General features: G+C 44.1%; 8 protein-coding genes across 8 annotated transcripts; 4 read left to right on the top strand and 4 right to left on the bottom strand.

The window, feature by feature from the left end:
• Nucleotides 1-723: 723 nt before the first annotated feature.
• O0I10_001677 (uncharacterized protein) lies at nt 724-3,360 on the top strand (the record flags this gene model as incomplete). The annotated part of the gene is made up of 4 exons (XM_058481769.1): nt 724-1,033; nt 1,096-1,425; nt 1,501-2,210; nt 2,269-3,360. 4 exons carry the CDS (start codon nt 724-726, stop codon nt 3,358-3,360), a joined length of 2,442 nt encoding a protein of 813 aa, XP_058347626.1.
• A 255-nt stretch (nt 3,361-3,615) lies between these two features.
• Nucleotides 3,616-5,235, bottom strand: O0I10_001676 (GTP-binding protein YchF; the record flags this gene model as incomplete). The annotated part of the gene is made up of 9 exons (XM_058481768.1): nt 3,616-3,808; nt 3,877-3,914; nt 3,966-4,124; nt 4,204-4,285; nt 4,349-4,524; nt 4,597-4,884; nt 4,944-5,032; nt 5,098-5,168; nt 5,222-5,235. The coding sequence occupies 9 exons, from the start codon at nt 5,233-5,235 to the stop codon at nt 3,616-3,618; spliced, it is 1,110 nt and encodes a 369-aa protein (XP_058347625.1).
• A 1,233-nt stretch (nt 5,236-6,468) lies between these two features.
• On the top strand, nt 6,469-8,787 carry O0I10_001675 (uncharacterized protein; the record flags this gene model as incomplete). Its single annotated transcript, XM_058481767.1, has 9 exons — nt 6,469-6,648; nt 6,883-7,018; nt 7,146-7,165; nt 7,308-7,341; nt 7,404-7,577; nt 7,635-7,792; nt 7,854-7,910; nt 7,978-8,064; nt 8,194-8,787. The coding sequence occupies 9 exons, from the start codon at nt 6,469-6,471 to the stop codon at nt 8,785-8,787; spliced, it is 1,440 nt and encodes a 479-aa protein (XP_058347624.1).
• A 1,168-nt stretch (nt 8,788-9,955) lies between these two features.
• Nucleotides 9,956-11,740, top strand: O0I10_001674 (uncharacterized protein; the record flags this gene model as incomplete). Its single annotated transcript, XM_058481766.1, has 7 exons — nt 9,956-10,177; nt 10,256-10,417; nt 10,486-10,676; nt 10,743-11,134; nt 11,196-11,257; nt 11,318-11,581; nt 11,639-11,740. The coding sequence occupies 7 exons, from the start codon at nt 9,956-9,958 to the stop codon at nt 11,738-11,740; spliced, it is 1,395 nt and encodes a 464-aa protein (XP_058347623.1).
• A 306-nt stretch (nt 11,741-12,046) lies between these two features.
• O0I10_001673 (40S ribosomal protein S19) lies at nt 12,047-12,717 on the bottom strand (the record flags this gene model as incomplete). The annotated part of the gene is made up of 4 exons (XM_058481765.1): nt 12,047-12,125; nt 12,194-12,377; nt 12,443-12,577; nt 12,681-12,717. The coding sequence occupies 4 exons, from the start codon at nt 12,715-12,717 to the stop codon at nt 12,047-12,049; spliced, it is 435 nt and encodes a 144-aa protein (XP_058347622.1).
• A 200-nt stretch (nt 12,718-12,917) lies between these two features.
• Nucleotides 12,918-13,711, bottom strand: O0I10_001672 (uncharacterized protein; the record flags this gene model as incomplete). The annotated part of the gene is made up of 5 exons (XM_058481764.1): nt 12,918-12,949; nt 13,009-13,135; nt 13,196-13,291; nt 13,353-13,406; nt 13,460-13,711. The coding sequence occupies 5 exons, from the start codon at nt 13,709-13,711 to the stop codon at nt 12,918-12,920; spliced, it is 561 nt and encodes a 186-aa protein (XP_058347621.1).
• Nucleotides 13,712-20,531: 6,820 nt separating this feature from the next.
• Nucleotides 20,532-22,652, top strand: O0I10_001671 (uncharacterized protein; the record flags this gene model as incomplete). Its single annotated transcript, XM_058481763.1, has 9 exons — nt 20,532-20,873; nt 20,986-21,051; nt 21,104-21,152; nt 21,244-21,378; nt 21,441-21,467; nt 21,523-21,834; nt 21,913-22,074; nt 22,139-22,251; nt 22,311-22,652. The coding sequence occupies 9 exons, from the start codon at nt 20,532-20,534 to the stop codon at nt 22,650-22,652; spliced, it is 1,548 nt and encodes a 515-aa protein (XP_058347620.1).
• Nucleotides 22,653-23,251: 599 nt separating this feature from the next.
• O0I10_001670 (uncharacterized protein) lies at nt 23,252-25,876 on the bottom strand (the record flags this gene model as incomplete). The annotated part of the gene is made up of 7 exons (XM_058481762.1): nt 23,252-23,643; nt 23,706-23,930; nt 23,995-24,061; nt 24,180-24,427; nt 24,507-24,734; nt 24,834-24,868; nt 24,942-25,876. 7 exons carry the CDS (start codon nt 25,874-25,876, stop codon nt 23,252-23,254), a joined length of 2,130 nt encoding a protein of 709 aa, XP_058347619.1.
• Between the last annotated feature and the right edge of the window lie 1,261 nt (nt 25,877-27,137).

Below are 27,137 nucleotides of genomic sequence, written 5' to 3'. Positions count from 1 at the left end.
GGATTGCATCATTATTGTTTCGATACGACATGAAACTAAACGGCGGCGGTGTATGTGTGTTGGCTCTTTGTGCAGAAATCGTGTGGATTGAGATGGTCCCAGGTTTTCATTCTACATAAACAACAACTCTATCGACGATCACCACCACCATCACTTTTTGCCATCAATCAACAGTAGCTCACATGGCCTTGTCGACCTCACATGTGTCTCTTTTCATCCAATCACACTGACAGACGCCATCCCTATTTTGAAAATAGCTTGGTACCCTGGCCATTCCAAAACGTTTTATCATTTGCCTCACACGCACACACGCACTCTCTCACACACGCTCTTTTCATCCTGGTATGTGGATAAGGCAATATGGGGTGCTGTGTGTTCCTAAAAGTGCTACAAGGAGGACCATGTGGCTGATTTCTTTTATCTTTTGACAAGTTGTCAAATACCCCTTTTCACACAACAAGATGGGAGTTTTCAGTGGAATGGTGGATGGGTGGCACATTTCATACATATGCAAGGAAGAGCCGACGTTTTTATGTTTGTTGTTTTTCGCACTTTCGGTTCTTCATTCCTGTTGCACTTTGTCATGAAGCGTTTGGCAACAAATAGAAAGGAGCGTGTTCCATGATCAGCTGAATGTTTCGTATGTGTATAAAAGGTACATTCTCATTGACATTGTTCATCCCTTCTTTTCTTGACAGCTTTCCTTACTTTTTATCAAACATTATGCGTAAAGGCTATACGCCCATACCGCAATATGATCAGGCGGGAAATCCCATCGCCGAGGATAGTCATCCAGCAGTGACCTTGGAGCGTTTCAAGATGTGGTGTGCCCAATTGACAAGTCGAGATAATGACACCACCACCAGAGAACCTCTCTTGCATGAAAAGATGCCATTCTCCGCACCAACACCACCCTCTCGACGCAAGTCGTACTTGTCTCGATCCCTCAAGCTTGCTATTTCACTCGCCTTGTTAACATCCACTGCATTATTTGCAAGTCGATTCACCATGATGTATAGCTTCGTCTCGAAATGTAAGCTTTTTATTGTTGAAAGCAAGATACGTCTCTCTCTGACACAAACATTTACATGATAGCAATGCCTGTGGATGATGCTATGGGATTGATGAAGGCATTACCATCCAGCGAATACATTCGTGGCTTTTTCCATGATTATGCATCAGTGACCCATTTAGCTGGCAAGGCCAATGATGAAGCTCAAGCCCAATGGACACGTGACAAGTTTATCGAGTTTGGCATTCAAGACACCAAGATTGAAACGTATTATCCCATGCTCAATTATCCTGTTGAGCGCCGATTGGCCATTGTCAAGGGACCTGAGCACTTGTTGTATGAAGCCAAGTTGCATGAAAAACCCACTGCTGAAGATTCCATGGCTGGCAATGAAGCCACTCCTACTTTCCACGGTAACCATTTATAGACTACTACCACCATCCTATGATACGTATACTGATGATGATCTTGTTTTATTACAACAATAGCTTACTCTGCCAATGGCAATGTTACGGGCCCTGTGGTGTATGTCAACTATGGTCGCATTGAAGATTTCGAATTGCTTGCATCCCGAGGACTCAACTTTTCAGGCACCATTGCATTGATGCGTAATGGACTTACTTCGCATGGCGTCAAGGTCAAGGCTGCTGAAATGTTTGGTTGTGTTGGTGCACTCTTGTACTCTGATCCTGCTGATGATGGCCCACTCAACAAGGAAAGTGAGGAAGGCATTCCAGCTGAAGCTTATCCACGTGGCCCATGGCGTTCAGCATCCTCGGTGGAACGCAGCACTGTACATTCACTTAGCGTTATGGCAGGTGATCCTCTCACACCAGGCTATGCTGCCACTGAAAACGCTACTCGTATCCCACTTGAAGAATCAAATGCTGTTCCACGTATCCCTTCTTTGCCCATCTCATGGTCCGATGCCATGCCCTTGCTTAAGGCTACTGAGCATTTTGGTTTACTCTCTGATCAAGAATGGCAAGGCGGTCTCAAGGAAATCGCTTACTTTACGGGTCCCAGTGAAGCTCTTGTCAACCTTGTCAACGTCAATGAAAACAAGATCACTCCTATTTGGAACGTCATTGGCCGCATCGAAGGCAAAGAAGAACCTAACCGTGCCATCATTATTGGTAACCATCGTGATGCATGGGGTTATGGTGCTGTTGATCCATCCTCTGGTTCAGCTGTCATGGTATGTTTTGTTGTGTATCTTTTATCATCATCATCATCTAAATGATCCTATCCTATAGCTTGAATTGGTACGTGTCCTTGGTGTCTTGATGGAACAAGGCTGGCGTCCACGTCGTACTATCATCGTTGCCTCTTGGGATGGTGGTGAATATGCTCGTGTTGGTTCCACTGAATGGGTCGAAGATAACAAGGATTGGCTTTCCGATGAAGCTGTTGCTTACATCAATGTCGACTCGGCTGTGAGCGGTCCTAATTTCCGTGCTCGTGCTTCACCTTTGATGCGTCAACTTATTTTCGAAGTTACCAACAACGTGGTGGATCCCTTGACAAGCAAGACCGTATTGCAAGCATGGAAGGATCGTATCAATTCGATGGCTGATGATGAAGATGAAGAAGAGCAAGAACAAAACGAACTCGCTTTGGGCATGATTCCACCCATCAATGCTGCTTCCGATGATGTGGCGTTTGCTCACCATTTGGGTATCAGCAGCATGACGCTTAACTTTTTCGGTGATTACGGCGTCAGGCACAGCAACTATGACAGCATTTACTGGATGGAACACTTTGGTGACCCTACTTATGAATACCATCGTACCATGGTGCGTCTATGGGGCATGATGTTGTTGCGCTTGTCGTCGGATTGGTTATTGCCCATGCATCCCATCGAGTATGCCAATGAATTGTCTCGCTATGCAACCCATATCAGTGACATGCAAGGCTGCCTTGCTTTGCCAGACTTGTCAACAGCTGTTGCATCGCTTCAAGATAAGGCACGCCATTTTGAACACAAGCTTCGCAAATACCAACACAAGATCAACAAGGGCAAACACAACAAAAAGCTTCGCAAGCATGTAGCCAAGTCCAATGAACGTCTTGCTCAATTTGAACGTGCCTTTATTGACCCAGCTGGTCTTCCTGGTCGCGAGTGGTACAAGCATGTTGTCTATGCACCTCATATCTGGAACGCTTTCAAGATTCAAGTTTTTCCAAGCATTCATGAAGCCATGAAGGGCAACAACCCTGCCTTCACCCGTGAAATGGAAGAACGTACTGCTCAATTTGTTAACAGTGCTCTTAGCACCCTACGTGGCAAGTACGATGACTTCCTTGACGAAGATGATAGCCATCAGGACAACGATACGGACGAGTAGTTTACCATTTTCCCACCTCTCTTTATTTACGACTTGTTTTTTTCCCCTTTTCCCCTTGTCTCGTAGTGTATGAGTAGTAAACTTTTTTTGAATACAGTTGTTGTTTCATCACATTCATGAAGCCTTTATTTCTTTTTGCCGGTTACTATTTTTTGGGGGGATCGTTGTGCGTGAGTCATCATCAATATCTATAAACCTGCTGATTACGTGCTTACCATTGAACTACATTGCAAATGAAACAGGGTATGTTAGTACCTAAGCTACGCTGATCATCTCGAGATAGGATAAACTCACCTTGTAATACATAATATCGCCATCCTCAACAGCGTAATCCTTACCCTTGGCCAAGTACTTGCCAACCGATTTCACCTGTGTTTCGTTGCCATGCTCTCGCAAGTCAGCGTATTTCATCACTTCGGCGGAAATGAAACCACGCTCGAAATCAGTGCTACACAAAAGCAAGGAGATCATATGAGTGTCTCATTGTCATCCAGCCCACTATTTTTTTGCTCTTACTGGATCACACCAGCTGCTTGGGGAGCCTTGGTACCATCCTAAAAAGTCATTCAGCATTATCATTTTCAATCACATGATCATGTGCTTACCCTAACCGTCCATGCGCGCACTTCTTCTGGACCGGCTGTGAAATAGTGGATCAATTGTAAAGACTTGTATCCAGCAAGAATGATACGAGGAAGCTGTGAGCCTACGCCTAGCTCAGCAGTGTATTCAGCAGCCTCTTCGGGAAGCATGTCATTGAGAAGCTGGATGACGATGATGTGTAGTGTGATTTAGTATAAGGATACACTAGCCCGTGGAAAAACCACACACACACATACATACCTTGGATTCAAATGCGACTGAGAGGGGAATAATCAAATCACCGGCATTATTGTTCTGTACCCAATCTTGGATCTTTGGTAACCTATGTACATTGACAATGAGCGAATGCTATTGTCACGAGAGCTTGCGTGTGATTGTGTGTTACCAGTGACTCGAATTGCCGTTGATGTAATCTTGCTCGCTCATGTTACATAGATAGACCATGGGCTTGGCTGTCAGCAAATGCAATGTGTTGATAATATTGACATCGGAGAATGACCATTCGCCTTTTCGAACATCGTTGCCCTTGGCCATAAAGTTGGCAACCTTTTCCACCACATCCTAAAGTTTCACCTATTATTAGCTAAATGGATGGATGGATCCACACACACACACAACACACCTTGAACCTACCAAATGTTCCTTGAGCTGCTTACGATCGGGGAATTTGGAAGCACGACTCAGTTCTGTCAATTGTCGTTCAAGCATTTCTTCATCCTTTAGCCGAAGTTCGTCTTGGATAATCTCAAGATCACGCACAGGATCCACCGTATCTTCAACATGGGTCACATCATCATTGTCGAATCCACGCACCAAATGATAAATGGCATCAACGGATGCTACATTGGATAAAAAGGCATTCCCGAGACCAGCACCTTGAGCAGCACCTCGCACCAAGCCGGCAATATCGACCACTGTCAACTTTTTTTATATCGAATATTAGTATGGTCTCATATGAACCCTGAAAATAGGCAACTCACATGTGCAGGTGTCCGTTTCTTTGGAGAGTATGTATCACATAGCCAATCGAAACGTTCATCCGGTACTGCCACACGGGCTTCGGATGGATCTATAGAAGAAAACAAAGAGTCAAAACAAAACAAAGAACATAGCATAATGGGTGACACTACCTACCTATAGTACAAAATGGATAGTTCTCGGCTGGTACACTGCTGCTTGTCATTGCATTGAACAAGGACGACTTGCTAAATACAAAGTGAGCAACGCATGAATCGAGTGGAGGGAAAGCGATCGTTACCCAATGTTGGGCATGCCAACAATGCCAACTTTGAGATTGTTACTTGGACGACCGAGAATGGCTTTCTCATTGGCAGCTGGGTCTTGTTTACGTTTAGATTTTTTAGCGAGTTGAGTGCAAGAGGATGAAAAAGAACGAGTCAAAGAGAGACGTGTGGTGGTGGTGGATAAAGAGAGAGAACTGCAGGGCCTGAGGAGTAGCATGATGCAATGCGGGTTGCTATGGCAATAAGAAATTCTTCTCCTGAAAATGGGGACCTGGGAGATTGATTAATCCGACAAGCTAGCTGTCATGGACGGTGTTCCAATGATGATGATGATGATGATGATAGGATAAATGATGATGATAGGATAAATGATGATGATGGATGACGGGTGATGATGACACCAACAAGATTTATTTTATGCTCACGTGTTGAAAAGTAAATGGTACTTTTTGAAAAGAAAGTAAGGGGGGTGGTTGTGATTGAGATACGAATATACACCATTTGAGGCGGCTGTTGCTGTCAAGTATGTTTTGATAGCTGTGATTGGAACAAAGACTAGTTGGCGTGGGAAGGGCTGATGCATGTAACAGAGATGTGTCATGTAAATGTGTGTGGTCGTATATATTCAAGCTGCATTCAGCTGTATGTCTATGCAAATACGTCAACCCGTGGTTGTTTTTGATTGAGTGATATAAGCAAGTAGAGAGAGAAAGGAAAAGAGGAAAAGAGAAGATGAGTATTGAAAAAGCAACAATGATGGGTGATTGTACTTTATAAAAGAAAAAAGATCGGCATCCCCCGTTTAAGAGAGGAGAAGAAAAGGATGACATGAATGGCAACGGGATTGGTGTCCTTATACCGGCAACATCTTGCGACACAAACCGTGTGTTCCGTTGCACAGAGTGCACGATCCCAACTATATTGATATGTTCACACTCACACAGTCATCTCTGGCACTTGGACGCACGCACGCACCTACCTCACCTACCGCCCTTTCTCTTTTTCTTTTTTCCTTCTCCTTCACACACACACACACACTCACTAACAACATCCGTGGGTCATTCATATTGCTGCTTCTCTTGTTGTATACTTGTGTGTGTAATTATCCCTCAGCTGTTTGCCGTCACCCTTTTCTCTTTTTCTATTACCATTAACTTGACTTTTTCTTTCACTCGCTCTCTCTCTCTCTTTTCCCCTCTCTTTCTTTTCCTCTCTCTTTCTCTTTGTCTTACTTGACAGCCTCTCGTCGCTTATTGTCTCAATGACCTCTCGCCTGATGCTCAAACAGGAATATCCACCAACTCAAGTCCAACCACAATCTTCGGCTACACGGGACGACGGTCATTGGCAACCTCCTCATTTCGATTACGCAGCATTGGATAAAGTGGATGCTGAAGCAGGGTCCATCCTTATTGCTTTGGCTAATCAGGAACCTCTCAAGGTATGTGTCAGCCAAGTGTTTGTGTGTCTATTCCTCTTCCTCTTCCTCTCTCTCGTCAATGTCCCCCCTTTCTTTCTTTCTATGACACCCCCCAACATCGACATATAGACACACACACTCACTCACTCACATAACGCACATTCACACATCCTCTTCCTCTCCCCCCCCTTTGTTCCGAGTCAAGGGGAAAACATGTCGGCTAAAATACACATACACACACTCTCTTTCTTTTAGACCACAGCTATCGATGATGACCATGACACCGTAATGGCCAACAACAAACCCAATGATCACAACAATAGCAACAACAACAACAATAGCCATTCATCCATGTCTATCAACAATTTACTTGGAGGAGGTGGAGGAGGAGGTAAATTGATTGGGATCACAAAGAGTGGGTGCACTGTGTGTGAGTGTGTGTGTGCGTGTGCGTGCGTGCGTAGTTGATAAATGTTAAACAATGTGTTGTGTGCTTATGGGTCAAATCCCTTTTTTAGGTTCTTCAGCGTTGACACCGGTAAGTCTGATGACCCTGCTTTTGGCACATGTCCCTTGCTCCCACTCTCATTTCTTTTTTTCCTTTGTCCTACCATGAGCCTCCTATCATCCCCTTCTCCAACGGCAGATCTTTTACTTACACACTGATATGATCAATATAGCAACAACAACAACAACAACGTCATTCCAATGACAGTAAGTCAAAAAAGCGAGATCATATGAAAACCTGCATGCTGAAATATGTTGTTGTTATGCAGACGATGCATCAAACAAACCATCCGATCCAGTGACAACTTCTGATCCGATTATGTTACTTGCAGCAGCCGCAGCAGCTATTGATGGTCGTCCCGGCACTAATGGCACTCATGCACCTTCATCCACCACTGCATATACATCTACATCAGAGAGGAGATTGGGTGATAGTGGCTATGGTACGTGGTAACAAAGCTGCTGCTTTATTTGTTTATCTTGCTGATGGGCTTGTCTAGGATACTATTCACAATACTATTCATCATCCTATCCAAAGACAAAGCAGCAACAATACTCATACCATGGTTATTACGAAGACATTCGAGCTCGACGTGATCGTAGAATGGCATCGCCACCTGATGGATATGAACAACGACGTCGTGAATCAGCACCTGTGGTAAGTAAAAGGAGATGCTAATAATGAATGATTCATTCATTCATTCATGGATTATGTGTAGAATCGACATCGACCAGAGAGAGGAACAAATGTGTTTTCTTACCAGTACATCTCCATGGTATGTGTAACCTGCATGTTGACATGTGCTACGATCGACCTTGCGTAACCGTTGGAAAATATTATAGAAACAAAATCCAAGGATCAAGCGAAATGCTATGCATGCCTATATCACGTACATGATTTACACTGACATGACCCATCAGGATCGTATGGTAAGTTGGGAAGCTTGGTGAGAAGAAGAAGAAAAAGAAGAAAAGGATGGGCTTGTGACGAAGATGGCGGGAAAAACAGAGAGTGCTGGGCGGGTATAATAAAATTACTGATGCAAGATAACATCATAGAGAACTAAACTTGATGGTGGACATGCAAGAAAAGTCAACAGTGAAGAATACGATGCATGGGCTACTCGAAAACCAAGCGAAGGACGAATAGAAGCATCTACTCTTGGAGCATCAACGTATCATCGTCGGGGTAGTGGCAGTGTGGCACCACCACAACCACAACCACCTACTGCCCATGGTGGGATGGTCCATGCTGCACCAGGGGAACCACCACAACCTAAATCGTGGTACACATCAACTGGATCTGGAGCACAACCACCACAACCACCTCCCCCTACCACAGCCACCACAACTACAACTACACCCACCACCACCACTGCTGCTGTTACTACCACTGCAACGAGTACTGCCACACCATCCCATTATCGATTACCCCCATCGCCTTCAACTCCACACCAACCATCATCTTCAAGGCAGTCTTCACCATCACAACATAACGGCAACAGTAATGCGATCATGATGGGAAGGCCTTTAACAGCTTTTTTACGTGATGGTCCACCAGATCGTCCTTTGCCGCCACCGTTTTCTTCTACAGCTACTGCAACTGCTGCCACTGTGTCTGGAGCTGGTAATGGGCGATCATCTATCCTATAACCCTATCACATCTTTTGCACACTATTTTTCCTTATCCCCCACCACCCCCCACTCAACGTACACCCTTTTTCTCCCCATGTCTTGAAGAATCATCATCCACCAGCCCAAATAGGTGCATTGCCTTTGTATGTATATGTGTCTTTCTTTCTCTCTCTCTCTCTCTCTCGATCACACACTCTCTCTTTCGACTCTTTTACTTTTTCCCCCTGGTTTGCTTTGGAACAATCTCAAAAATACATAAAAACACACTCACATATCGTTGCTTTTGCGAATTTCTTTTTCGGGTACTCCCCCTTTTTTTGGATCGTTGGGCGGTTCCATGACTTGGTAACACAACGCTAAACGAGTTTTACTTTATGCACGGCTTCCTCCTCCCATCTCTACTACTCATCCATTACCATTCCTCCCCCCTGGCAACCCCGTTACTTTCTTGTTCCCTCTCTTTATATGTCCAATGGAACCTTAATTCAAGGAGTAACCATGTAGAAAAAAATAGAAAAGAGATCCACAAAGTAATAAAGTGGCGATTTACCCGAGAAGGAGGAGGAGAATCTTTTTATCTTGTCGATGGCGTTGTGTTAATAAGTTGTGCTGCGCGGCGGTTGTCTCCGCTTGCCCCGGAATTGTCGTACAATGGTAGCAATAGTAGCAAGTGGAAGAAAAAGAGACGGAGACGGTAAGTGCTCGTGTACTGTACTCACTCTCTCACAATCCCATTTTGACTCACCCTATCAATCGAGAATAGCTTAGATAAATAAGAGAAACGGATAATATAGAGCTTAATTGCTTTGCTGCAGATGGTGTGTATGTGTGTGTGCGTGTGTGTGAGTGTACATGTGTATGTGTGTATGTGTCGTGTGTTTTGTGTGCGCTTGCGTGTGTGTGAAAGAGAAAGAGAAAGCGAGGGCGAGAAAGAAAGAGAGATAGAGTGTGTGTGAGTTGAGTGATTGAAGGTGTGTTTTTCTTTGTTACTCTCACTCTCTCTTCTCTCTTGCTTCTCTTTTTCTTTTCTTCTCCCTTACAAGCTCGTCCTTTTTTTTCACTTTGCACAACGTTGTTCTCTTTCCCTCTCTCTCTCTCTTTTCTTCTTATTTCCTAAAACACACAAGTCGCCGTCCCTCTTTTATTTTAACATCTCGCCCTTGTCACCACCATCATAAGGTTCATCATGGGTATGCCGTTAACCATCGGCTCTCCTCATCAGCAACAACGTACACCGCCTCCTTCTACCACCCCGACAAGCGCGCGCTCTTCTGAAGCAAGCACAGTTTCGGTTCCTTCACCAAAGTCTCTTAAACGAAACAGTCTTCCTCCAAAGGTGGCAACGATAAACACAAATACCGGATGTGGATTGGGTGGTGGCAATATCCCATCTTCGCCACAACAACCCGTCAAAAAGGCATGTACATTCACATACATCTACATACATACATCCGCATACATGTCTAACATACTCTCACTTCTCTAGATACAGATCCCATGGCGGTGTCCGGGGAAATGGCAAATGCCAGATATCATTGAAGAAGCATGGAAACGGCGTCAACAAGAACAAAGGTTTCAACAACAACAGAAAAAGGACAATGACACGATTAAAAAGACGCTTAATACTTCCACCATTCCTCTTCACAAGGTAAAGGGCACACAAAGGGACCATCATTTTCGCTCTCTTTCTTTGACACAATCATTTGCTTTTTATAGCGTCCCTGGATACCAGTGGGTCGTGTACCTGACATTTTGCCATTCCCACCACCAATCATCAAGCCGCAACAACACTTGCAGCACATGCATCCCGAATTTGAAGGCAAGCTACGCAAGGTGTTACCCAAATCAAAATCCATGGAAGGGAATCCACATAAATGTTACGTTGCCATGGCAAGAATTGGCAGTGGGTAAGTGACTCTCTATCACTACACGTGTGTATATAAATGCATGCACATGCTAAAACGTTTTATCAGTGCAAATGGGGCTGTCATGCGTGCCACCAAACGAAACGATAGCACGTGCCAAGTAGCTATCAAGCGATGTTTGATTGAAGATCACGATGTCAACCACCACACCTATGTCTTGCGAGAGATTCGTATCATGGGCTGCATCAATCATCGTAACCTGATCCAACTTCGAGAAGCTGGCATGTGGAAGGATGACCTATGGATGGCCATGGAATTGATGCAATGCTCTGTATTCAATTTGCTTTACAATACCACCCAAGGTTTACCAGAACCCGTGGCTGTTTGCATTGCTCGTCAAGTCCTCGAAGGATTGATCTATTTGCATTCCAAAAATTACATGCATCGCGATGTCAAGTGTGAAAATATTTTACTCGGCCGAGATGGTCAAGTGAAACTTGGTACGTGTGTGGGCTTTTCTTTTATGACAAAACAATTGACTCTCGAGGAACATCTCTATAGCTGATTTTGGCTTGGCTACACCGTTAACAAAGACCAACAGTGCTCGATTGGGTACAGCCAAGGTAATGTAGTAATGAGCAAACAATCAAAGAAGGGTGTATTGATGATTGTCTTTATTCTAGTGGATGGCGCCCGAGGTCATTGCAGAAGAACCATATACAGAAAATGTTGACGTGTGGTCATTAGCAATCACCATGATTGAAATGATGGATCGTGTACCACCTCTTTATGACTTGGATGACACCCGCCAAATCTTTTATCAAATTCTCTACGGCAAACCACCTTCGTTTACTTTCAGCAAACCATCTCCCACAGTGCAAAGTTTGATCCGATGGATGCTGGATCCCGATAGTCAACGTCGTCCTTACGCCAAAATGGTGCGAGAGGTAAGATGATCATCAAACATTGATGGCCGTATGTGTATACTCATTCACTTTATATAGAAATTTGATACATTGATCAGCGAAGGTCGACTAGGATGTACCGATCAAACCGAGGTGGGCGCTCTTGTCCAAGAGGTGTTTTGCAAACCATCTAAAAATTAGTTTCCCCTTTACTGTCTTTCTGTTTTACCCTCCCGTTGTGTACATAATGTCTTTTTTTCTTTTCTATTTACCCCCACTTACCACAACAACCCAAATCTAACGATTCCATTACCCATCTTATCCCCCCAAACACAACACACGTTTTACCCAAAACACTCACACACCACCACTACCACCCAACACATGTATATAAATACTAAACTTAATGATCAACCAAATAGTGTGGACTAGAGAGAGGCAGCACAAGCAGCATTGCGGATACTAACTTTTAATGAAAGAGAATGATATACAAAAAATGCGAGTAATTTACTCTTCATCCTCCTCAACCAAGGTCATGGCGATACGATCCAAATCACGTTGACCATCTTGGGTGATGCGACGGCCACTACGATACATAACGTATGAATGATCCAGATCATACAAAACACGATTTCTCTCTCTCCAAAAACTTACCCCTTCTTGTCTTGCTCAAGGACACCAATCTTCTCAAGGGCCTGGAGAACACGACGGTTGATAGCACCAGAGGCATCAACGTGGTGGGAGGGGCGAGAGCCGCGGTTGATGCGACCACCGTGGACCTTCTTCAAGGCACCAACACCAACGCACTTGCGGATGTAGATGTGGCGGGCAACAGAGGCTATTGTAATGTAAATGTAATTAGTATTTCCATGGATACCATTGTATGTCATTTTTGATAGTTACCAGCACGAACGAAGAACCAGTCAGGGTCATAGGGAGCAAGCTCCTTGTGGGTGCCAGTCTTGACAATATCGACCCACTTGGGGATCTCGAGCTTGCCAGTGCGCTTCAAGTAAGCAGAGTAGGCCTTGATGAAAGCTGCAATGCGTATACATGGGATGTGTAATGAGCAAGAGATAATATGTTTATCAGCGTCCGTATTCAAATAGGTCGTATTGTGCGTGTATTTGTATTCTCGTACCGTGGGCGTTAACGTCCTTGACAGTAATACCAGCCATGGCGATTTCAAATGGGAAAGAGGAAGACCACACCAGTGCTTCGGCAGCGAGACTAAAAATTTTGCAAGCGCACAGCGAAAAAAAGCCACCGATCGCCTCTTTGATCCCACCTCCTCCCTCCCTCCCTCCGCATCCCAATAGGCTCCATTCAATTGTTATTGGGTATCAATTCCCTCATTGTATTCACAATAAAGACATCATTATGCATCGTAAAATTCATCACTAGAAGAATCTATAGGAGATACATACCTATTAGCCATCCTCATTCTCCATCATGCATCCAAAACATACCTTCTTCGAGTCGTTGAGACTGGCTTGCTGCTAGTTGTTCGTTGCTAAGATACGGCACGAGAATAGGCTCAAAGGATGATGGATCTGCTGGGATAATGCCATCCAATACTTGGAAACTGTCACTTGACTATAGATCAAAGAATGAATATCGTATACACTGTAATCCTCGAATATGCCCATTCCATACCTGTCCTTCACGCTTTTCTCGTACCAATAAATGGCACATCAATCCTTGTATTCCTTCTCGGACATATTCCGGCAAGTCGGGATTCTCTAAAAGAAGCTGCAAAGTGTTGTCAGTCCCAACTGCCCTGCCTATGAATCGATCCACACGTGTTGTTTACCTCGCAATAGGTGCTTGCATCACATCCAAGCAATCCCTCCAATGCATCATATACCTTGTAGTTCACAAGCATACCATCCTGATAACACGTCAACTCGGCTGCGTAACTGGCTTGGAAATGGGAAACGGTGTCTTCACATTTGGCGCAATAAAGTAGCATGTCGTTATCGTCTTGAGTGATCGCGACGATCTTTGACCGACATGCCCTGCATAAACGAAATACAATGTCACGAGCGCCGAGGTGGACAAGGCTTGCGCCAGTAATAAGAGAGGGTTCCATGATGCGAAGTTGGGAAGGGAAGCCCCCTCACTGATCCCGACAATCAAACCACTTGCACCACAGCCCACCCTCCTATGCATAGTAGAAGAAGTCTTACTACTAGTAGTCATGGATGCATACACAAATGATAAAGGTGTTAAATGATTGGAAGGGATGGATAAACATAATGGGTATGTAATGTCACTTTTACTGCTGGATGAGGGAGTGAACGATGATGATAAACATACGCTGTTGAAAAAAGGACATGATAATGGCCGTGGTGGATACCTATATAGACCCATCCCCAGGCAGCTACATAGCACTTGTGCTTGTATCCTTCTTCCATATTTGTAGCAGCACGTTTAACACCATCTTGTTATATAATACACCTACATTTGATCATCATCATCATCCGGAGCAATTGTAACTGCATAATACATATTGCCTTGCATGGTGTCATTGGTCCAACCGCATAGGAAAGAGGCTGCTGTTGGATTTGGGTCGTAAGGTGGATCATGTACTTTGAGGTGGCCTTCCAAGATCCCCAACATACATTTCATTTTCATTACTAAGCTTTTCAGTGCCGCTGTTCTTGGTGGTTTGACCTCGTAGCAATAAAAAGATCTCTTGCTGTGCAGGATGCACGGTTCCATGAAATCCGGGATTCAGCGTTCATTGGCTCTAGATATCACAAAGAATTCAACACCACAATGACATCCACGACGACAATGAGCGTGAGTAGGATAACAATGAAGCACATATGAATGACCAAAAATACCTGTGCCTATTCATAAGGATGCAATCAAAGACTTTTGATAGAAGGAAGAGGTATGTGGGGATCATGTATGTTGTTATAGGCGACATCCTTTTATTATGCACGATGGAGTTGGGTATTGTAGTGCTCACAAAGAGTGGTAAATGATTGTTGGAGATGAAGCACTCAAATCGTTGATGCATGAGCTGATGAAGGGATGAGGCTCGTGTGCCATGGTTAAGTCTGTAAAGCCTATGTAGCTATAATGCATGCATAAATCAGCCAACTTGGGATAGGCCATAACATATATTTTCAACTATGAATCAAGTAACTACAAGCCTAAGCACATCCCCATTACAAAGCGGGACCTGTCACTGTTGGGTTACTCTTAATAATGGCAGTGCTGTAAGCAGCAATGGTCAACCATGATCCATTTGTGCAGCAACCTGTCACCGAATTGTGTGTATAACGTCGAAGTGCGATTATCTTCATTTCCCTATGTGTACTGCTCCCGACACCATCCATTAGCAGCAAACAGCCCCACCACGCTTACAGCACAGGTAAAAGATAAGCCTGCCTGATTCTGGAAATTTCATAATGAAGCTTGAGGTCTTTATGAGGACTAAATTGATCGGCGTAGTCGACAGGATCTTCTGTGAAAGTATCAAGTTCGAGGTAGGGTAATCTCAAGGAAATGGGCCGTCCATTAATCATATCTCCCACATATGGACCCCCGCATTCCAAATCTTCACAATGAAGCATGCGGTTTTAAAATGAATGAGGTTGATCAACATGTCCCAGCGAACCTGCTGACCCATTTTCAAGTCCAAAGTGTGGAATCCCAAGATAATACATACTATTTCGATATATCCTGAATCCGGCGCTGACCTCCATTCGGACCTCCATAGTCAATCCCACATTGCACCCTCCCGTTCAAGATTCATATGGATTGTGGATTCTTTTTTAATACAACATTGATCGGCATGTCCAAGAGCATCTTGTGTGAAAGTTTCAGGTTTGAGAGGGGCAATCTCAATATCAAGGATTGATGTACAGTGTGCATGCATTTATACAAGAGGTGTCCGACCCATTTAATTTCCACTTCTTCCACTCTCGGTTTCTTCCCTCTTCCTCCCATTCTCAATTGTTGGTCCATTCAAGTATACAACTACCACCTGCAAACGCTTGTCCTGCTTCAACCCTCCATGTCAAGCATACGATTGTCTTGATCCGATTGTCTTTGACTGTGAACGTGGTTGGTGGTTGGTGGTTGCCATGGCGATATTGTTGCTTCCTTTTGCTCGTTGCTATTCCCGCTCTACGCTTGTTGTCAACAGGTACATTCAGAGTCTAATGTTGCAGCCGAATTGGTTCCATTGACGCGTCAGCTTGTATAGAGGGCAAGTCTGGTTTCAAGACGTTGGCTGGTTTGGCGTTTTGTTTCGGCTATACTACACCATGGTTTTCGGTTTCCAGTAACCAACAGCAACGGGTCTTTGTGTATATGGAAAAGGCAAGTGCAATGAAACAAACAATGAAAAGGGTGTTTATTGTGCGTGTGTGCTAATAATGAATTGAATAGGTTTCTTTGGTCAGGCAATGCAACTTGGGGCCATCATCATCATCTCTTTGGGTTCAAGTCCCAGCCTGTATCAAGTGGCCGCTGCGTCGCTCTGCACTAGCCAAGTGTGCTGGAAAAGCTTCTTGGAACGCGTCCAGGGCTCTATAGGCCTGCGTTGAGTTGAGGATGGTTCGATGACGATGGGTTTTTGGAAAAGCATGGTCACCGTGGTGAGGTAAAAGGGGATTTGCAACAGCTTGTGAATGTGTTGACATCAGTGTGAACCAACACGCTTTTCTCGTGATAGGCTCGTTCTTTCCCTTTGAGGATTTCTTTTCATGAGGAGTGAAATGATGCGAAGGATTGGGGATCATTCTTTCTTTGGAGAGGATGAATGAGAACAACTATGAGCTTGGACTCTACGTAAGTGATGTCCTTCCTTGCCATGGATCGAACTGGCCTTGCGTGATTCGTGCAGTGATTTCTCAAGAACAAGGGATCGCCCGAAGTTGCTCGTATGGTGGTGATTTGGTTTGTGAGTTCCGTCTGATTTGCTTTCTTCCTTTGAGAGGATGGCCTAACGGTATACCAAATCGTCATCATTCCGGTACCAGATGGTCTAACTTGCTTGCTTTCTTATTTATAGAGACGACGATTACGATTATTACCACATTCACAACAATGGCGATTACGATGATCACCCCATCTACAACAATGACAATGATGACGACAACGAGATTCAAAAGGAAGCCTGCAAGATCCCATTCTTTTCAACTTGTGTATTTTTGGATGTTGGTGTGACGGATGAGATTGACGACTGGTGACGAGTACGAGTACGAATGATGACGGAGGACGACTACGAGGATGGTGGTGGCAATGTACAGTACATAGCAAGATAGCTAGATGAAATAAAGCATTGTTTATTTATTACACGCTTGTTGGAGGTTGCTAGCTTGTGGATTACATACTATTGCTTCGAAGATGGAATAATAAAGGTGGTCCGGTTATCGGTCATGCAAGAAGTACATGACTTTTGTTATACAATAAGGAGGAGTGGGAAGTGGGATTAGCTTGAGAAGAGAAAAAGTGAAGAGATCCCTCCATTGAGTTTCAGGATGAGTGACTCATTGAATATGTATATGTATCCTTTTACATATACAAATTGGTTTATGCAGCTCGGCTTTCTTCTACATGCAAATGTGATCCATACCTTGACACACCTTCATTATTGGATGCTGTTTACTTACGTACCTTCACAAAGGCAATCATCGTCATCATCCATTTGTGTAGCAACCTGTCAAGGAGGTGTTTGTGTGACCATCACGTGCTGTTTCACTCAGCTCTTCATCTTTCAGTTAATGCAGCCGACACCATCCACTAGGAAAAAGCAACTCCATCACACTTACAGCATAGGTAAAACATAAACGTGCCTGTATCTCCAAACTTTACAATGAAACGTGGGGTTTTTATTAGAGCAAAGGGCTCGGCTTGGCCAACAGCACCTTGTGTGCAAGTTTCGCGTTCAATGTCGCAAACAGCCCAAAAAATATTTTTTGGTCGTCGTCGTCGAAGAGGTTGACCCCCAGATCCAGTTTGGCTGATAGCGACATGGCGAAATCTGGGATTGGCAAGCTTGATCGTGAAACTTGCACCCAAGGTGCAGTTGGCCAAGCCGAGCACATTGCTCTAATTAAAACCCCACGCTTGATTGTAAAGTTTGGAGATACAAGCACCTTTATGTTTGTAAGCGTGATGCTATATGAGAAGTGGTCTTTGTTCATTGTCAAGTAGCTAGACTCTGGAGAGCCAAAGATGCAGAAGGACCTCTTTGGGTAACTCAGCTAAAAAGTCCGGACCTCAGGGACGATGCATGACAGGTACGCAAACGTCATTTTCAGGTGATACATTGGCAGATAATAGCCACTTTTGTGCATTCCCAACTTTTGTGCATTCTATTGTAGGTGGACGATGCTCCTGCTCTAGACATTCATTTCCATGATTAAAGTAGGTTGATCCGAGCTGATTTGGTTGAGTTACGCTCACGCAAGATTACATCGGTTGAGCTACATCGAGCGTGCTTTATGTCCAGAGTGATGTAATCTCTCTTTGACCGTAGCTCAGCCAAATCAGCTCGGATCAACCTACTTTAATCATGGAAATGAATGTCTGGAGCAGGGGCATCGTTCCCATGCAGTGGATCCCGCAACAATGATGATTGGATAAAAGTGGCCGTTAGCTAGCAATACATGCCTGTTCCTAGATGATCCATAAAGTAATTATACATTGACCCTTTCATTCATGCAAACGTAGCTGTGTCACACAACACGATCCTCTGCATCTTTTGCTCTTCCAGGGTCCACCTACTTGACAATGAACAAAGACCACTCTTCATATAGCATCACGCTTACAAACATAAAGGTGCCTGTATCTCCAAACTTTACAATGAAACGTGGGGTTTTTATTAGAGCAATGTGCTCGGCTTGGCCAACAGCACCTTGTGTGAAAGTTTCGCGTTCAATGTCGCAAACAGCCCAAAAATATTTTTTGGTCGTCGTCGTCGAAGAGGTTGACCCCCAGATCCAGTTTGGCTGATAGCGACATTGCGAAATCTGGGATTGCCCACGATGAACTTCATACTTTGACACAAGATTCCTTAGACCCCGACGAGCACGTTGATCTATTAAAGAGCCCACGTTTGATTGTAAAGTTTGGAGATACAGGTACCTTTATGTTTTACATATGCTGTAAGCGTGATGGTATATGAAAGATGGTCTTTGTTCATTGTAAAGTAGTATCACTACAATAGAGCCAAAGATGCAGAAGGCGTGTTTGTGTAACTTGAGTCATTCAGCACAGGCGATGCATGATTCTTGTACACTATTTAGGAAGAGTTCAAAATGCCAGCTAATAACCTAGTCCTCCCATTCTCCATTGTTGCCCAATCCAATGCATACGAACGATTGCCCTGCTCCAGCCCATCATCTCCATCCTTCAACTTTCTTGATTGGAGAGGTTTTGATCGAGTTACGCTCAAGCACAGAAGTATCGTCCACCATCAGTCAACTCATTTTAATTTCCAGTTCTTCCACTCGCCGCTTCTTGCCTCTTGTTCCCATTCTCAACTGTGGCCCGATTCAAGTACAACTACCACCATGCGAGCGATTGTCCTGCTTCAACCCATCATCCCCATCCCACAGCTATGTTGATCCGATTGCCTTTGACTCAATGGCAAGTCCATGGAGTTGTACACAACCTTCTTGTAACCCGCTACAACACACTCCTTTTTGGCACTACACATTGTCTTGCACAGTCCTTGGCCACAATCAAACGTAACAGCATTCATTGCAGCAGCAGCTATTAGCAGGGTCATTACTCCACTGTCTCATCAAACAACGTTCTTTACTTGCAGCAACTTGTCTTGCATCCTTGGCTACGTGGACAGCAGATAGTCATTGTATACAAACTGCTTTATTCACGTGTTGCAATGCGCTTCAATACATACGAATACCTATGGATGATGCCATATCAGCTATCCAGTACACCGCTATACGAGCCATCTTCAACTGGTTGAGTTGCGAAGGAAAATGACCAAGCATGAAAGAGACCTATAGCCGGATGAAAAAGGAAGCATGTCAGCAGCAATATTGGGTTTGCAATGGTTATGGATGGATGGATGTTATCAAGTGCAGCGATGGGGGATCTTTTGCTTTGGTTCCTTGTCGCGTTGTCAGCAGGAAGGATGGATCATGTCACGTGAATACGGTTGAGGATGATGATGGATGGGATTGACCAAAGGTGTTTACAACTATGGATGGTATTGGGATACTCGAATCAATGCATGCAGCAGCTATTTTGCAATCATGGATGAAGAAGGATGTTTGTGGCGGCAGCAATCAAGAATACAATGACACCATTATCCTCCCTGTTTCCTTTATGTGATTTACCCATTTGTACATTCCTTATTTCAATTTTCGAAGTTACCCCTTCTTTGTTGTATATACTTGATAAACATACACACTGCCATGTGCTATTCTTTGAATTTCATTGAGTGAGAATTGGATACAACATCTTATTTGGAAGAAGGGCATCGTACTATCAGCCTGTATGTGCAAGATGTGGATCACTTGGATGGTTTTTGGATTGGATGGAAGTGGATGGTTTATTGCATAGAGCATACATAACATATGAAGAAAGAAGAGTATCTATGAGTTGAAAGTGGTGAGTGAAGTTGACTGCATAATAAATGAGCACTCTTGCATAAATTAGGCGGGAAAGAAAAGTGAGGATGTCGATCATGGCTGGAATCCAAGTGCTGAGTCAAGCGTGGCGTTTCACATGAATCCGCATGGATTCAGGTACTCACTTTGGTAAGCTCAAAGGTCTGTGTGTTCTCAGCCCAAAAAAATGACGAGCAAAGAGAGCGAAAGGAACCAAACTCGGTGTAACATTTGCCTCGTTTTATTTTCTGCACTTTCTCTCAAGCACCACACACACCCACACACATATTCACACCACGCACTCCTGTTGCTTTTCCACCCCTTGACCATTCCTCTTTCTTGTCTCGTTTCCCGAGTTCCATTTCCTTCTAATGGCGCCCGTTCCTCACATGCGTGGCCCAGATGACGACCAAGATAAACAAGCTTTGCTTCAAGACCGTAAAAACGCAGCCGACTCGGATGACAATCGGTCAACGGATGACTACAACACTGAAATGAACACCAGGCCGTCAGCTACAACCAACGCGTCCAATAGAAACGAGGAACATGATGATGATGATGATACTGCTGCCGCTGCTACAGCAACCACTGAGTACTATGATTCGTTTGATGTGGATGATTCAGAGACAGCGTTGCTTCATGGTAACCGACCCAGGGACTTGAACGAGGCTGAAAATGCCGAGACGACTTACCGGCTACCATCCGAAGGAGGATCCGTATTTGCCAGCTTTGTAAGGATTGGGTAGTGGATAATGTGTGTGTTCTTGTGGCTCATGGGGGAGGGAAACTGGTTGAGTTGTGTGTGTGTCATGTTGTCTAACAAGAATAGCCACCATCTTGTAGCTCAACATGTCAAACAGCATCATTGGTGCAGGTATCATTGGTCTTCCATTCTCATTCAAAGAAGCTGTAAGTATTGGAAAGGATGATGTAGGGTTCATCTTTTAACTTGGTATCCTAGGGATTTGGGATGGGTCTGATACTCTTGGTCATTCTTACGATCCTCGTGGGTAAGTTTAGCCGGTTTTTCTCTTTATGATATCATTTGACCTGAGTTACAAGAGCACACGAGACTCATGCACATGCCACGCATTACAATAGATTGGACCGTTCGTCTTTTGATTTACAATGGCAAGCTATCTGGGCGACCCAATTATCAAGATCTTCTCGAGTACGCCTTTGGCTGGCCAGGGCTATTGGCTATTTCTCTTGCACAATTTGTATTTGCATTTGGTGGTAAGTGTATCTTGTTATTTCATCCCTATCATTTCTAATGCTATCCTTTTCATTGTATATAGCCATGTGTGCATATTGTGTTATCATTGGTAAGGGTACATGAAGGATAATGGGAAGATGACATGTTGACACGTGATCCATTAGGCGATACGATCCCTCATGTATTTCGATCACTCGTTCCCAATATTGACACACTGCCATTTGTGTGGATCTTTGCCAACCGTCGACTGTGTATCACTTTTTTCACGGTATTGGTATCTTATCCACTTTCGCTCTACCGAGACATGTCAAAATTGGCAAAGACGAGTGGTTTGGCACTGATTACCATTTTTGTTATTATCGTCAGTGTTTCACTGGAAGCGCCCAAGATGCCAGCTGAACTTCGAGGTGACCCTTCTTTACGTTTTAGCTTTGCCAACAATGAGATCATCCAAGCTGTCGCTGTCATTAGCTTTGGTAAGAGAGATGATTTGGATTTGAGATTGGGCTTACGCGAGAGAAAAAGAGAGGGCATGTATCTAACACAACGTATAGCCTTTGTTTGTCATCACAATAGTTTCATGATCTTTGGCTCATTACGGCAGCCAAGTATGAACCGGTTTGCCAAGGTGGCTCACTACAGCATGGCGCTTTCCTTTGTAACGTGCACCGTATTGGCGCTTTCAGGCTACATGTCATTTACGGACAAGACCGCTGGTAAGTTGTGTGATGGGTGGATCCATAAGGGAATGGTGAATGACATGCTAATCAACTCAATTAGGTAACATCCTCAATAATTTCCCAGCAGACAATACGTTGATCAACGTGGCACGATTGGCATTCGGCATGAACATGTTCACCACGCTTCCACTAGAAGCCTTTGTGTGTCGTGAGGTATAGGGGAAAAAGGGGATCATATGGCGTTGTCTTACAAGGTTGTTGTGTGTATACAGGTATTGGAGATTTTATTCTGGTCATCATCACCCCACAGCACCGTGCGACATGTAGTCATCACCACGTCCTTGGTGGGTGTATCACTCTTGATCTCCTTGTTGACCTGCAACCTCGGCATTGTATTGGAGCTGACGGGTGGTTTCTCGGCAACGATGCTCGCCTATATTCTCCCACCATTATGCTATCTCAAACTTGCCAAGGACTCCATATGGCAAATCAACAAGATTCCACATTGGGCTACATTGATATTTGGATTGGTGATTATGATATTCAGCACATCTTTCAGCATACAAAAGGTCGTTCTCGGAACATCAGATCCGGGACCAACTTGTGATCTCTGATGAGAGAGGTCGAGCAACATCCATTCCCCTGTACTCTAGACGAATTTACTTTCTGTGTTACTATTATATGCATTATCGTTGAGGAAAATGAGTATTCATCATGCGCTGTCAAGTTACAAGACGTGGGGTCATCAAGGCTGGTTGCTTAGTGCCACAAGGAGCTGGAATCTGGATCTGAGAAAGTAAGAGGGGATGCAAGCAATTGGCAACAATGGTAGTAGTTGTGAGCAATGGATCGATGTTCGAAATCAATAAGGAAGCAAGGTTGTCTTTGATGGGGGAGATGATCCTTTTACGCATATGGAAATGTACAATCATGACAATGCAATAAAGTTACTACTGGTAGAAAAACAAGACATGCTATTTTTTTGGGTTGCATATGGCGTGGCATGCATATGTAAAAATGTACACACATGGACAAGGGAAAACAAAAGAATAAATGGCATAGCAAAAAAAAAGGTAGAAACAGGCAATGTGATGGATGGTGTTAATGTTGAAGGGGAAGCAAGGGGGGTAAAGGTATATACTTTGTGTTGCATATGAGTGAAAGGAAAACTGAATGACGAGAAAAAAGACAACAAGATGCACAATGTCAGGGATTATTGGAGCCAAAGCCTCACCGTACCATCGGCCTTGATAACCCATTCAACAGTGAGCACTGTACCGTGAACAAAATCCTTTGCTACTACGTCGTCGTTCACTGATAATGCGGCCGAAAAATGAGATCTATTGCCATCATTGCCGGAATTCCTGCGTGAAAATGAAGGCTTGTTGTTGACCTGATGGTTATTCAAAGAGACCTTGGAGGGCCGTTGATGTCGCCATAATACTTCTGATACTTGGCTGTGGTGGAGTGAAAGTACTGGACATAGCTGAGCTACTAGCTCGTCAACGGTAGCTTCGCTAAGAACGACATGATGCTTGCTTGGTGCACCTTGATGAAATTGTTGATGTTGAGTAGTTTTGACATGAATGTACAATGAAATGTCTGCTATCTTATCACGTGAGCAATGCTTCCACTTGCAAAACCAGCATATAAACGTTGCTACATACCTGTCTTGTTACTATTAGTGTTAGTGGTGGGTGATGCAATGGTGGGATCATGCTGTGAATGGCTACGTTTACGGGCGTTGCGTTCTTGTGCATCGATTAACGGTGCATCCTCCACTTGGATGGTGCTGTTGTCATTGTCTTCAAGAGTCGACAAGCGTATAAATTCGCTATATGGCTTTGGTTGATGATAGGTGTTCCAAATAGGCTGTTGCTGTTGAGCATCATCTACTTTATAGGTTGAAGCTTTTAACACTTGTTGTGTTGTCCAAAGGAAAAGATGACCTCTTACCTCCATAAACACGCTCCATGTGCCTGCTGATTTGTTTGGCGTCGTCCTTGTTTTTACGCTCGGCACCCTACATGGATAAACCCCCTTACATTAACAATCCAACCAACAACCCCTTTCTTTGCCCCATTGTGTATATACACATTTTACCCCTTACGCACAGACAATTATGTGCGATGGTTACATACCTTGTCCCGAAAGAGTTTGATTTTGCAGTAGGATTGTTCCACATACATATCTCCGCCTTCTTCGGCTGACACAACGCGTGTCTCCATTTGTGCTCGTAATGGGATTCCTTTTACACCCTTGATACGTGAAAAATCAGTCGACAGGCAATTGAATCGGATGTTGAGCTTGGCACTGCCGGTCCAGTCAAATGTGATACGATCAAAACTTGGATACCGCACATTATGGATCCCCATCGATTGACGCTCATCTAAATTTTTGGTGTCATCATTGTATGCTACGTGTATCACTTTTCGATTCCTCCATATCTAAACCCCTACCCCACTTACCTAAGGACATCACACGAGCAGTAGATGGTTCTTTTTGCTGACCAAGCCAAAATTTCCAATAGTTGAGGGCAACCTTGCGATGCGATGGTTCATGAAACATGATGATAAACGTGCTAGTAATGAGCTGATCCGTATCATACACATCTTGTAGATGGATGCTGTACGATTGACCTCGATTAAGATACGTTGTCGGTGACCCATCACTGATCTGGGTAGCTGCTGTCGGTGCTATTATTATACAATACACGCGCACACACGCACAACAACAACATGATACAATTAGCAAAGGCATGTTTAAAGATGACAATGCTTGCTATTTTTTCTTACCTTTAAGCACAATCCGAAATTGCAATGCTTCTTTGCTATTATGACATCCGCATATACTTTTTTTAGCGTCTCTATTATGATGTGACAGATGTGGCAAGAAGAACCTACGTGTCTGAATTTGAATGATTGTGCAAGGCTGATCCCGGAAGAGCGGAAGCAGGTCCCGCTATGATTGCCGATGGTGTTACCATGGGTCTCGCAGTAGGTTGTAGTGGATGTTGTGGTATGGTTGTTGTTGTTGTTGACATCATTTCGGCATCCGTGTGCGAAGATGATATGCAAGCCGATGTCGCCAATGTCATACTATGCATCATGCTGTTTGCAGGGGTTGATACTGGTGCCGCTGTAGCTGCTGTTGTTGATACCACTGATGCCATGTTACTATTACAAACATCACCACCGTTGCTGCCACCACTTGAGACTATGATAGGGGATTGTTGAATGTATTCACCCGCCGAGTTGTTGTATGACATTTGTTGCCGGCATTGTTTTTTGGTGACAATACAAGAAGGATCGTATGGTGGTGTTGCGGAGCTACCATTAGAGGCAAAGGTAGAGGACAGCAAACAAAACGTGCGTTGCGGTGACACGAGGCTGTCATCGGAATAGCATCCGTTGCTAGCAGAGCCTATCATGCCCATGATCGGGTCATGCCCCATTCCCGTGCCGTTCCATACGACTGGCATCCTATTACTGCATTGCTCTCGCATCATGTTGATGTCCGCTGGTGGTTTAAAGTAATCTTCTCCAGACGCGACAACACCTGGTGTAAGCAACATCGATGATGATGAGGTCGTTGTTATTGATGGGTCACCGTATTGTGGATAAAGGCCATTGTCCCCCGTGATTGGTGTCATCATTGTAACTTCTGTACCATAAGAAAGGTGTTGTTGTTGTTGCATATCCATGGGCAATGATGCATACGCTGATGTTGTTAATGGTGGTGGGGAAGATAATGATGTTGTTGTTGGCATGACCCAACCTTCATTTGACAGCTGCTGTAGTTGCTGCTGCTGCTGTTGATGGTGGTGGTGATTATCCATGCTGGTATTTCTGCATATGCAAGAGAAAGAAAGGAACATGAATAGGGATGTCCTGACGTGGTAATCCCGATTATGACAGTGATTGTTTTGTCTTACTTGGATGATGCTTCACAAGGCACGTAATACGACGTGGCGGTGATGGTGTTGTTGATGCAGTCTGTGTGGTATAGCATATGCAAAGCACACACACTCTCACACGTATACACACAGCTGTTGTAGAAAGGGAAAAAAGTTTCAAGAAGGAAAAAGATGTGGATTCAATCTTCAGATCGTTTTATACTACTGCATTTTCTCCCATCCCGGGTACCAAACACACACACGAACACGCACACATATACACACACAAAACCTCTCTCTCTATTCTTTTTTTCATGCTCCCCACCCCCGGTTGTCTCCTTGTCCCACCATCATCTTCACCGGGCAATCGGTATTATGTTCTTGGTTTGGATAGCTTTCCTGAACGGAAATGCCTACACAATTAGGTCATCGTTGATGTATACGCGTATGAGTGTGGGGTCAAATAAAGCTGTACAAGGAAGGAGGTGTGATGATGATGCTGCTGGTATGCACCTGCTGGGGGAGGATGAGGATGAGGGGCGGGGGCTAAAGACGATGATCGCAATACGAAACAAAAGAAATGAGGAGAAAGGGTCTCGTTCTCTCTCTCTTCCTCCGAGAACAAAGAATGTTTTTGTTGCTGGAGCCTTTTTTTTGCATGAGCTTCCAATAAGAGTAGAGGACCCCACATTACTATGGATTTTGACCCATAGCATTATTCCCTTGTTATAGCCTTTTCTCCATAAGGAGCACGACAACAACAAGCTTCCGACAAGAGGAGTGTCAATAAAATAAAATTCTTATGCATCTACAATTGACACAGCATTGTATCGTTTCAGCTTAGCTAGCACATGTCCTTCATAGAGAACGAATCATTATTGATGTCTACTCTTTAACATGCTGCTTACAGCAGCATCTACACGAGGGATCTGCAAAAAAGGGACCCTATTCTTTTGACCTAAAAAGCATCGTATTGTCAAATCGAAGATGAGTATACTACGTATGGGCGGGGAGCTCCTGAACGACATAGCAGCGCCCCTAAATAAGGCAAATGTCTATGTGATAGTAATGCTATCCCTGGCTACTCAAAGTATGTATCCTTTGTTTATCACCGGTGACTAGCGGCATTATACTCTATGCCATTGGACACAGATGATAAAAAGGCGCTTCTTCTTGCATAGCGATCTCAACAATGAATCAAGCC

Source organism: Lichtheimia ornata (genome assembly GCF_029851405.1).
Source record: "Lichtheimia ornata isolate CBS 291.66 chromosome Unknown scaffold00004, whole genome shotgun sequence".
NCBI lineage: Eukaryota > Fungi > Mucoromycota > Mucoromycetes > Mucorales > Lichtheimiaceae > Lichtheimia > Lichtheimia ornata.
This window is presented reverse-complemented; position numbering and strand designations above follow the sequence as displayed.